The sequence below is a fragment of the Chlorocebus sabaeus genome, chromosome 9, assembly GCF_047675955.1.
Source record: "Chlorocebus sabaeus isolate Y175 chromosome 9, mChlSab1.0.hap1, whole genome shotgun sequence".
Taxonomy (NCBI): Eukaryota; Metazoa; Chordata; class Mammalia; order Primates; family Cercopithecidae; genus Chlorocebus; species Chlorocebus sabaeus.
In genome coordinates, this window is record NC_132912.1 from 135,930,946 (window position 1) to 135,943,507 (window position 12,562).

General features: G+C 42.3%; 1 protein-coding gene and 1 pseudogene across 2 annotated transcripts in view; both read left to right on the forward strand.

The window, feature by feature from the left end:
* The first annotated feature begins 433 nt into the window (after nt 1-433).
* LOC119619376 (U3 small nucleolar ribonucleoprotein protein MPP10-like) lies at nt 434-4,817 on the forward strand (annotated as a pseudogene).
* The window catches only part of LOC140712438 (uncharacterized), a 46,698-nt gene continuing 38,093 nt past the window's right edge, over nt 3,958-12,562 (forward strand). For both annotated transcript variants that reach the window (XM_073019493.1, XM_073019494.1), the window contains exons 1-5: nt 3,958-4,065; nt 4,976-5,074; nt 7,551-7,688; nt 8,561-8,625; nt 11,583-11,860. In XM_073019493.1, the coding sequence (XP_072875594.1) occupies nt 11,777-11,860 (84 nt within the window). In that variant the 5' untranslated portion in view covers nt 3,958-4,065; nt 4,976-5,074; nt 7,551-7,688; nt 8,561-8,625; nt 11,583-11,776. The remainder of the gene's footprint in view (nt 4,066-4,975; nt 5,075-7,550; nt 7,689-8,560; nt 8,626-11,582; nt 11,861-12,562) is intronic.

The following is a 12,562-nucleotide window of genomic DNA, read 5'->3' on the forward strand; positions in this document are numbered from 1 at the left end:
CTTTTGCCACGCGCCATCTCCGCTGTGTCCCTGTCAGCCGCTGACCCGAGCCAGGTGCGCGGTGCGGGGCGGGGCGACCCGGCAGGGGGCGTGGCGAAGGCTGCTGATTTCCTACCGCAAACACCACACCCACTTCACCTAAAGCAGAAATTAAAGCCAGGAGGCACCACCCCTTGTGGGCCCCTGAAAACTACAAAACCAAGTTTGGAGACAGTTCAAAGGCGCTTGGGTTGGCCAGTGGCAATTTTTGTTTCCCGTCCCTGTGCACACGGGACAGCGCTCGCGCTGCCAGCGGTTCTGGCTGGGGGTGAGTCCGGAACCTATGAGCCGCGGAACTCTGGGCTCGGAGCTCCGATTTCCGCTAGGCGCGTCCTTGCGGTGCGCTTTCCCAGCGGCTCTCTGGCCCCGCTTGCCGCTTGTGTGGGGCGTTGGAGACAGCCATGGCCCCGCGGGCCTGGCGCTGACAGACCCTGCAGTGGTGTCTGACGGGGGTCGGGGGTGGGTAATGCCACCGGCTGCCCCAGCACATCCTCACATAAGTGCGCAGATCCCGGGCTCCAGTGCGACTGGGGTCGCACGTGGACACGGGTTGCAGACCCCTGGCAAATTGCTGAGCTGGGGGAAGGTAAGGGGAAATGTAATTCACTTTTCCCCACATTTCAGAGGACCTAGGCTATCAACATTTTAAAAATTCTTAAAATTTTTACAGTATGGCTCTGTCCGTTGCATGTTATTGAAATCAACCGAACCTCAGTTATTAACGCCTAGAAGCTCCCCTTGAGGCTTGTTACGGCCCCATCCCCGCCCCCGCCACAAACTGTGTTGGTTTCTCCTTCGCCTTTGTGCTCCTAAAGCGCTCAGTGTTTACCTGTCATCATGCTTCATTGAAAGTACAAACCTGTCACTTGTCTGTCCACCCCAACTAAGCTTCTTGAGAATTAGAACTTTCATGTCTCTTCCCAGCACAAGCGTTTCATGTGTATTTTGTTGAAGAACTTCAAATATGATCTATAAAATTATGACTCATTTATATTTCAAACTCCAACCTCTCCCTTGAGTTCCCAGCTGACAGCAACTACAGACAGAGTTTAGTTGGAATTCAGTAGCACACAACTGGGATATCCCCACTGTCCGGCTTTTAACAATTTTTAAAATTTTGGTACTGTCAGCATCGCAAATTCAGTGTCCAAAATAGAGTAGAATGTTGTTTCTACCCACCCATACTCTGCCATCCCCTGAAGTCCTTTCCCCATGCTCCACCACTCAAGCCTTGCCTATCACAGTAAATGGCAGTTCTGTCTTTCCAGTTGCTCACACATAAAACTAGGCTGCTATTTTGATGTCTTCATTTTTCTCTATTCTGTATCTAATTCCTTAGCAATCCTGTCAGTTCTACCTCCAAACAGTACTCAGCATATTCACTGCTCTAACTCCAGCTTAAATTACCATGATCCTTTGCCTGGAATGCTGCATCAACCTTCTAATCACTCTACTTTCCTCTCCCTCCTTCCTCCCTTTCTTCTTCCTTCGTGTAAATTATCATTTCATCCTGCTTAAAATCTTTTCGTGTTTTCTTATTACACTTAAAATGGCAAACTCTTACCCTTGAGCCCTCTGGAATTTGGCTGCCATCAGTCTCTCCCACTTCACCTTCTGCCTCCTTCACACTCTAGCCACGCTCACTTTTTCATTCCTCAGGCTTACCAAGCTCAATTGCATCTTAGAGAATTTGTTCTTGCTGTTTCTTCTGCCTGGAATATGTGTTTCCCAATCTTTATAATACTATCCTTATCTGTAGGTTTCATCTCAGATGTCACATCTAAGAGAGGTTTTCTTTGACCACTGTAGCCAAAGCAAATGTTGATCACTGAAGGAAAAAGGGAATGACTGAATGGAGTGGTGTATAGTGTAGCAGAGTTGATAATTTAAGGCTAAATCACTATGTATCTCCAAGCAAAGAGATTTGTAATGCTTTTCCTGCCTAAAATCTATACAGCTGATTCACAAATACTTGGTTGACAGGTATTATAGATCAGTGTGGCTCATCAGTTTATATGTTGTTGGGGCCAGAATCTATACTTACACTTCATTCAAATTTGATTTTACCGAAGAATTGGGGTTTTCATTTTTCGTTTAATTAACAGAGCTGTGAAATTATTATCTGTAATTCTAAATCTCGTTTTATTCCTCCCAATAGGATGCAAGACGGATTGGCATCAAAGTTCACTTCTTTAACAAAAGTGTTTTATGACTTTAATAAAATATTAGAGAATGGTAGGCTCCATGGAAGCCCTTTACAAAAACTTGTGATAGGAAGTTTTGATGATGAGCAGACTTTGCAACAACCTGAGTTGCGAAATGACCCAATTGTACAAAGCTTCCAAAATGCAGTTAGTGAAACAAAGATGAAGATATCAGTCTCCCAGAGAGTGAAGAACAGGAGTGTGAAGAGGATGGTTCAGAGACACAGGCTGGTGGCCAGGAGGACGCAGAAGATTTAGAGGAGGAGGAGGAAGTGTCAGATATGGGTGGTGACAATCCTGAAGTGGGTGAGAGAGCAAACTCAAGCAAATGCCATCTGAGGAAAAGCCCAGTTTTCAGTGCTGAGGATTCTGATCTTGACTTTGGTATCAACAAATTGGAACAGCAGAGCAAGGTGCAAAACAAAGGACATGGAAAACCAAGAGAAAAGTCCATAGTAGATGAGATATTCCTCCAACTCTCTGCAATGGAGGCCTATTTAGAACACAGAGGAAAAGAAGAGGAACAAAAAGATGATGATGATGAGGTGGAAGATACTGATCTTTTTAAAGATATTCATGCTGATGAAGATGAAGGGGGACTCTCTGGAAGTAAAAAAGTTAAGGTAAAGTGTTGAGAGAGGAGAGAGCCCTTTCCTCCTCCTCAAATTAGCTTTTGTTCTGTTTTCCTAGGAGAGATGTAATTGTAGTCAGAAGATTTAGAGCTAAGAAATATTATGCTCTATCTTATCAGTTATAAATGAATCTGTACTTCCATTCAGTTTATGTTCCAGTTGTTCCTGTAATAGTTTTATGGTAGTGTTTTTAGTTGCCAATTTCACCTAGTAACTATTTTTTGACTTGTAGTGTTATTAAGTTAGAAAGTAATGTAGACATACAGTACACATACAAATATATATGCATGTGTTAATGATGTATTTTTCTATTCCTAATTAATAGTTTTAAAAATATTTTTATCTTAGTCAGGTAAAAGTTCCAGAAATGTGAAGTACAAAGATTTTTTTGATCCAGTTGAAAGTGATGAAGCCATAGCAAGTGATCATGATGATGAGCTGGGTTCCAACAAGATGATGAAATTGCTGAAGAAGCAGCAGAAGAACTAAGCATTTCTGAAATGTATTTTGAACCATCCTTTACAATGTGAACTGGAATTGCCCACTCATGTATTTGTACTTGTGGTTTTCACATATGTTTGTTTTAAGAAGTTAGATTCTCTCCTATCAGATATTTTCAAGATAGCCAGAGGAAAGTCTCTGGATTGAAAGGGACATTAGAGATCAATTAATGAAGAAAAATATTACTGGCAGTAGCAAACAAACCTTTCTTACCAGGAACTTTGATTTGGTTTTGTGCCCCAGAAATCCTGTTATTTTTGTGAGATAGGAGGTTTGTATTATAGATCAATGAATGATTTGTTTTCTATATATTACACACTTTTTGTTCTGTTTCTTACATAGCATTTCACCGAAATGATACCTTCTCTTCCTTAATACCTGGAAGATTTTGGAAGTTCTGAGTATTTGGTTGCATTAGGCATATAAAAGAAGAAGTTTACTGGGGGAAAATATGTTTCCTTTTGTTTTTCTATTGGAAAGCAGTATATTTCTTTTTATAAGAGTTTTTGTAGTGTTGGGATGAAGATGATGACCTGGAAGAAAGTGAAGACAGTAAACAATGTAAAGAAAGCTTGAAAAGAGTGACCTTTGCTTTACTGGATGATGAGGCAACTGACGATGCAGGTGTTTGAAATGTAAAGAACAATTCTGATGAAGTTAAATCCTCTTTTGTAAAAAGACAGGAAAAGGTAATTAGGAATTTAAGGAATTTTTAATATGCTTGATATGATTGTGGAACTGACAGAGTACTAACAAACCTTCCCTGTTTTCCTTCTTTTTTGAGATGGAGTCTTGCTCTGTCATCCAGGCTGGGGTGCAATGGTGCAATATCGGCTCACTGCAGCCTCTGTCTTCCGGGCACAAGTGATTCTGCCTCAGCCTCCTGAGTAGCTGAGATTAGAGGTGCTTTCCACAATGCCTGGCTAATTTTTCTATTTTTAGAAGACATGGGGTTTCACCATGTTGGCCAGGCTGGTCTCGAACTCCTGACCTCAGGTGATTCTCCTGCCTCAGCCTCCAAAAGTGCTGAGGTTACAGGCGTGAGCCACTGTGCCTCAGCGTTCCCTATTTTTCGTGTAACTATTAACCATCCATCCTTTGAAAACAAATATCTTGGCCAGGTGCAGTGGCTTACGCCTGTAATCCTAGCACTTTGGTAGTCTGAAACGGGAGGATCACTTGAGCTTATGAGTTCAAGACCAGGCTGTGCAACACAGTGAGACCTGGTCTCTAAAAGAAATTCAAAAATTAGTGGGGCGTGGTGCTGTATGCCTATAGTCCATCTACTCGGGTGGCTGAGGCGGGAGGACCACTTGAGCCCGGGAGGTCGATGCTGCAGTGAGCTACGATCACGTCACTGCTCTCCAGCCTGGGCCGTGGAGCAAGATCCTGTCTTCAAACAAACAAACAGACAAACAGAAAACCGAAAATCTTGGGGCTACTCTCTAAAGCAAAAGCACAGTATATAGAGATGCCATATGGAAAGCATCTGATTTGCAAAAATCAGTGCCTGCATTACCCAGCCTATAGCTTTCAATGTGGGGACTGTGTATAAAATGGTTGTTTCTTTTCTCTCTCCTCATGTCTTTATATGTATAGCATGTCTCTCCTGACAAAGCTGTCCTGAGAGCCTCTTGTAACTGTTTTCACTGCTCTGGAGGATACCGCCTGTGTCTTTAAGGTGCTCCACAGATGTTGGTGAGTGCAAAAAATAGCCGTAATTTTAATTAATACCATAACAAACATATCTTCCAAAGTATGTCTGATTTCAGACAAGTGAAATTTCATTTATTTTTAGTAGATGTAGTCTGGCTCCAATAATTTGGCTATATTATTTATCCAATCTTAACATTTTATTATAATGAAAATGAGAATAGTGCCAGGCACAGTAGCTCACACTTGCAATTCCAGCACTTTGGGAGGCTGAGGAGGGAGGATTCCTTGAGCCCAGGAGTTCGAGACTAGCCTGGGCAACATGGTGAAACCCCGTCTCCACTAAAAATTTTCAAAATGAGCTGGACGTGGTAGCGTGAGCCTATATTCTCTGCTACTCGAGACTCTGATCCGGGATGATCGCCTGAGTCCAGGAGTTCAAGGCTGCAGTGAGCTATAATTGGACTATGGCACTCCAGCCTGGGCAACAGAGCTGGAGAATAGGCAAATAAGCCATACCAAGAATATCAAAAGAATTATTTTTAAAATCTGCGAACCTAAATTTAAATTCATCATTGCCAAATTGTCCCTAGAAGATAAATTCTAAAGGCAAAAAGAAAAAAAAACAAAAAACAAAAAAGCCCATAAAGTATCAATAAGTGTCCTTCCATCCCACTCCTCCCACCCTCCCCCCACAAAAAAGAAAGGAAGGTTTGGTTTTGCTTTGAAATTTTATCAGACCTTCAAGTGAAGTTTTCAGTAAATCACAAATAATTTAATACCATTTCCACATATAAAGTAGAACTTTCAAGCTTTTTTCTTTCGAAACTGTTAGAATATGAAAACCCAAACCTGACAAAGACAGCATTAACACACACACTCTCATTCATGCCTCGTGACGCAGACGTAGCCCAGTGGAAACATTATGCCGCACAACCACGTGAACCCTATTCTTTGGAATCGCTCTTAGAAGATCTGGTACGATTCCTGGTCCAAGACGTTAAGGAGAAAATACACGGTTCCCTCCATATATGTTAGAAAGACATTTGATAAAATTCAGTGTTTATTTCTAATTTTTTTTTTACTACTAGTGGATTATAAACACATCTAGCCAAAAGCTGCCATCATGCATGATGGGTGAAATTCTGCAAACATCCCTTAAAGATCAGGAATAAGACAAAATGTCCAGTGTTACAGTTACCCCCGTTAATTAACACTAACAGTTAATAGCCACATAAGCCAGTGCAACTACAAAAGATAAAGACAAGAGATTAGGAAAACTGCCGGGAGCCGTGGTTCACACCTGTAATCCCAGCACTTTGGGAGCTCAGGAGCTCACAGCACTTGAGCTCAGTAGTTTGAGACCAGCCTGGGCAACATGGTGAGACCTCATCTCTGCAAAAAAATACAAAATGAGCTGGAGTGTCACATGCGCCTGTGGTCCCAGCTACTTGGGAGTCTGAGGTGAGAGGGCTGCTTGAGCCTGGGAGGCAGAGGCTGCAATGAGCTGAGATGGCGCAACTGTCCTCCAGTCTGGGCAACAGAGTGAGACTGTGTCTCAAAAAATATATATATATATATGTGTGTGTGTGTGTGTGTGTGTGTGTGTGTGTATATATATATATTAGGGATACTAAAATGAAAACATTAGTGTTTGGAGAGAAAACCGAATGGATAAACTGAATCGATATTGGGAACACAAGATAATTCTGTAAGGTAGCTCAAAAAGCTGGCATTTTATACACTGAAGTCATAATTGTTGTCTTTTAAAAGTTTGAGATAAGAAGAATTTTGAGTTTACAGTCAAAAGAGTCAGGCTCCATCAAATACTAATATTCTAATCAAAGAATTACTTGCCTGGGCGTGGTGGCTCAGGCCTGTAATCCCAGCACTTTGGGAGGCTGAGGCGGGCAGATCACAAGGTCAGGAGATCAAGACCATCCTGGCTAACACGGTGAAACCCCGTCCCTACTAAAAATACAAAAAATTAGCCGGGCCTGGTGGCGGGCACCTGTAGTCCCAGCTACTCCGGAGGGTGAGGAAGAAGAATGGTGTGAACCCAGGAGGTGGAGCTTGCAGTGAGCCTACATCGTGCCACTGCACTCCAGCCTGGGTGACAGAGTGAGAGACTCCATTTCAAAAAAAAAAAAAAAAAAAAAAAAAAGAATTACTTAACTTTAGGATGCTCTAATAATCAAAATTGATAATTGATAGTGGCTTGTGAATAGATAGATCACTTGAATAGAATAGAGCTCAGAAATAAACCCAAATGCTTCTGAGGGAGTTAAGTATATTATAAACATGACATTTTAAATCAATGAGGAAAAGAAATCATTTGCAGCTCACCCCCCAATAGGCAGCAGGAATAGGAAGTCATTGGCAGAATAAAAAGATGGTAAGAACAGAATTGTGGAACAGTACATTTCTTGCTTCCCCACTTTTCAAAGTATTTTTTGCTTTTACACAAGTATGTGTAATATTATTTTCTAAGTGTATACTCATTCTTTTGTCTCTTTCTTAGATGAAAGAAAAGAGTTATATCTTTAGAAAAAGAGTTGTTAGAATAAAGCCTCGGCAGAGTCAGGGGGCAGTGACAGCACAGAAGAGACCAGAGAATAGCCTCCTGGAGGAGACCCTGCGCTGTGACCATGCTGTCCGGGTGGGTACGGTGCGCTCTTCTACAGAGTGTTCAGTTCTGTGCTTTTTCTATGGTTCCCTTTCATAGAAACATTTGGGGTGATGTTTCTTTTCCCTCAACTTTTTATTTTAAAAACTTGCAAACATAGAAAAGTTGATAAAATCATACAGTGAACGTCTTTATGCTATTCAACTGGATTCACTAGTTAACGTTCTGTCATATTTGTTTCTCTCTTCCGCATATGAAAGATTGTATATGTACCCTTTTAACCCCTGAATCATTTCAAAGTAAGTTGCCAGTATCAGAGCATTTCACTCTTAGGTACTTTTGCAGATATCTTCTAAGAACCAGGACATTCTCCTATATAATCACAATACCATTAATCTACCCCCAAAATTTAACGTCAATACACTAATGATACCTACTGTATAGATTATCATCAGCTTTCTTGCAGTAATCTGTGTACAAGACTTGCATCCTGTCACTGTCCACTGATTAAATTCTGAACTGTCCCTTGAAACCCTGGTCATCTCACTGCCTTCTTTCTTATGCCCATTAAGTCAAAATGATCTCTCATTTTATTTCAGCGGAAAAGAGAATGGAAAAGAGGGGAAGAGTCCCTAGGTACCTGGGACAAAGTATGAGCACTTACTGCCACACGTATTCTAGTTCTGTAGTTTTCAAACTCCAGGGAGCACCTCAAGGCTTATTAAAGCACAGATAGCTGTCCCTCTTCCCCACTTTCTGATTCAGGAGGTGTGGGGCTGGCCCAGGAATCTGCATGTCTAACAAGTTCCCACGTGTTGCTGATGCTGAGGGTCTAAGGACCACAATGTGAGGATCAGTGGTTTAGCAGATAGCTACCTAATTAATACATGTTTTATTTCCTTTAGCACCTGTGATTACAGAGGAAACACCTTTCACCTGGAAGATATCATTAAACAAGATAAGAGATCAGGTCAGTAAGAATTAAATTTAACTTAATTGAAATATCACTGAAATGTTTAGAAATCATATGACAGGCCAGGCACAGTGGCTTATGCCTGTAATCCCAGTACTTTGGGAGGACAAGGCAGAAGGATCCCTTGAGGTCAGGAGTTTGAGACCAGCCTGTCCAAGATAGTAAAACTCCACCTCTACTAAAAATACAAAAATTAGCTGGGCATGGTGGTGTGTGCCTGTATTCCCAGCTACTCGGGAGGCTGAGCCAGGGGAATCGCTTGAACTTGGGAGATGGAGGTTGCAGTGAGCTGAGATGCACCACTGCACTCCAGCCTGGGCAACAGAGAAAGACTCCATCTCTAAATAAATATGTAAATAAATAAATAAATAAATAATAAAAATAAAAAATAAAGGGTAGATGGGGCAGCTTTGCATACTGCACGCCCTGAAAATGGGCTGATTTCCCTCAAGAAGCAGGGATTTAAGCTCTCTAGCCTACATGGGATGCATACAGAAGAAAAAAGAAGAAAACAAAAAGAAATGTAAGTATAAATAAATGAAAACAACTCTTCTCCCTGATTATAAAGGAAATCACATTCTTTTTGTAAGAATTTGGATGACAAAATATAAAGAAAAATCTTTAATTTTGCCGCTCAACACATTCTGGTTTGTTGCTTTTTACACTTTTTGTGCCTAGAAACATTTTAACGAAGTAGAATCATAATACGTGGACTTTTGTCGCTGACTATATTTTCAGCATGTTTCTATGGGAGAAATATATCCTGGCATCATCATTTTTAATAACTGCATGTATGTTAAGTGAATCGTTGCCACCCCAGAGTGAATTTCCTTCCATATACATTTTAATGGACTTGAGTAAGGATTTTTGCACCAAATTCATAGATGTAGAATTTCTAGAGGAAAATAATATAAAACAGTTTTAGGATTTTTAAAAGAAATGATCAAATTATCCTGCAGGAAAATTGTTGAGTTTACACTCCCACAAACAGGGACGGAGCTCCAGGTTCCACCTGCCGTTTGTCATTTCTGCTGGTCTTTAAGCAGAACATCTCATTGTTTTCATTACATTTCTTTGATTTCTAGTGCTTTTGAATCCTTTTCATATGCTCATTGACCATTTTTCTTCTAGTGGGAAGTGCCGGTTTCTCCATTGCCCATTTCCTGCTGGAAATCATTCATATTTTTTCTGAGTAATTTTAAAGATTTCTTTATAGGCTAAGGATATAAACCTTTTATCTGTCATTGAGGTTACAAAGACTTTCTCCCGGTAAGTAATTTGTCATTTCACTTTATTTATTTATTTTTTGCTAGCAAAGCACCAAAGTCAAATTTCACTTAATTATTATCCTGCTGAATGAAAATATTTTAACTTAGTGATTTTAGTGTAAATAGGAGCAGGACAGAATGTAATATCTAGATCTCACTCTGTCTCCCCAACTGGAGTGCAATGGCATGATCATAGCTACTGCAGCCTCAAACTCCTGGGCTCAAGCGATTTTCCCACCTCAGCCTCCCAAGTAGTTCTAGGACTACAGGTGTGTGCCGCCATGCCCAGCTAATTTTTAAATTTTTTGCAGAGATGGAATTCGCTATGCTGCGCAGGCTGGTCTTGAACTCCTGACTTACCCCACCTTGGCTTGCCAATATGCTGGGAAGACAGGAGTGAACTACTGCTCCCGGCCAAGAGCTTACTTTTGTTTGCTAGGAGTGTTCTTGGTATTTTTTTGTATTTGAGACTTTCATGCTAGTGCTGAAGTATTACACTCACCATCTGAGGTTTACAGGACTTTTGTTTTAATATTGAACAGAGGGAACTGTTTAGTTTTGCATCTTTGCAGGTATACAAAATGTGCCTAGCAGGACTCTGCTTTGTATCCATTGAAAAGCAAGAAGTAATACAGTAAAACTATAAATCGTAGAACTTTAGAAAAAAGCTTAGTTTGGGATAAGAAGCACACAGGTAATGGAGCAAATCATGAAAAAGTCAACCCTTGATCCCAGGTAGCAAGCACTACACAGTGACAGAACACAGTTCTTGGTTTTCATGATTGCAAGTCACAGCCAAGTATCAAGTGAGAAATTCAGTTTCATTTTCAGGGCTTAGAGAGGCCAGGTGATTCTAGAAAAATAGGATTTAGTGATTAACCTCAGGAGAGTCGGCGTTATTTATGTCCTTTTCTCTCCCACATCACTTAGCATTTAGCCTTACTTTAGAAGGGTCCTGTATTTGTTTTAAACTTGTAAAGACCTTTGAGTGCTTATTAAATGGAAAACTTTCTGTGTGTGTGTGTGTGTGTGTGTGTGTGTAGGTAGGTATGCATGTGTGTAAGTATATATGTATTTAGAGAAAAAGTCTCGTTCTGTAGCCCAGGCTGAAGTGCAGTGGCATGATTTTGGCTCACTGCAACCTCCGCCTACCAGGTTCAAGGGATTCTCCTGCCTAACCACCCAAGTAGCTGGGATTACAGGTACCTGCCACCATGCCCAGCTAGTTGTGTATTTTTAATGGAGACAGGGTTTCATCATGTTGGTCAAGCTGGCCTTGAATTCCTGAACTCAGGTGATCCACCCACCCCAGCCTCCCAAAGTGCTGGGATTACAGGCATGAGCCGCCACACCTGGCTCTAAAGCTTTGTGTTTTTAAAGATGTTAGACAGGTTTCTTGTTTTTTTTTTGTTTGTTTGTTTAATAAAACCTTAACAATAATATAGGAGAATAAGAGAAAGTTTTTCCAAAAAAGAGAAATCATTGTGATTATTTATCTTATTGAAATATAGGATAATATAGTCTTTATCAATCATCAAGCACATTATAAGTTTCCATTTTAATAGGATTTGTACCTCAATTGAGGTTATACAGTTTTAAAGTTTTTAAAGTGAAAGCCAGCCCCGCCCCTCTCCTGGAGTGGGCGGGGACAGCAGTTGCATGGCGGCTTTCCTTGTGACACCACAGGTCCTTCATGACACGCTGCTGTCTGGCCACGCCTCCTTTCCCTTGCATCTTATTGACCAATGAGCTTGAAGCATTAAGGCCACGCCCCTATTCTGCATTCTACTGTGGCCCTGGTTACGCCTCCTCTGGCTCAGTCACACAGCTACGTGGCAGGTGACTGGAGGTGTATAGTTGTCCTCGCCTGGACTGTGCTGATGTGGCCCCAACCCCACTGCCCTACCCATCCCATGATGTCCGAAGAAACCCTACAGAAAAAATCGGCTAAGGCCAAGGAAAAGGTAAAATGTACCAGGTTGCAGCACCCCAACTCAGCCCCAGGCTCCCTCTGACAGCCAAACTGCTGCCAGAGTCTGTGCCACTCCTGAGGCACACCTGGCTGCCCCTCCCCCAGTGCCTCTGGGCTCCCCACACCCAAATCTTGTGAGCCAGCCCAACCCCCTCATGAGTCCTGCCCCTGCCCTCACCAGTCACCCCAGGGTGACTTTGAGCTGGTGACTTCTGGGGCTTCCCACTCCATAGTCCACTCTTACCTCCTGCTACCCGAAACCCGACCTCCCTGGGGTCTTTGGGCTCATGTCTCCAAGCACCTGGGTGCCCCAGAACCTGCCCTCCACCAGTTGCCCCAGAGTCACTTTGGACAGGTGACTCCTGGGGCTCCCTGCTCCATACTCGGCCCTCACCTCCCACCGCCCCAAGCCTGACCTCCCTGGGCTCTTTGGGCTTGCGTCTCTAAGGACCTGGGTCCCAATCCTGTGACCCCCCTCCCGAATCTCAAAGCGGCAACTTGGGCATTGCACTCACGTGTCCCCCACCACTCCACCGAGGAGTGGAATGTAGTGATGTCGCAGTCCCTCTAGGAACTGTCATTACTGCAACGAGACCGGTCTCTGGACTTAGGACCCAGTCCCCTAAGTGTTTTTGCCCATTTCAGGTTCCTCTGGTTGCAGCACAGGTTTCCAGCTGGAAGGGGAATGGGGACC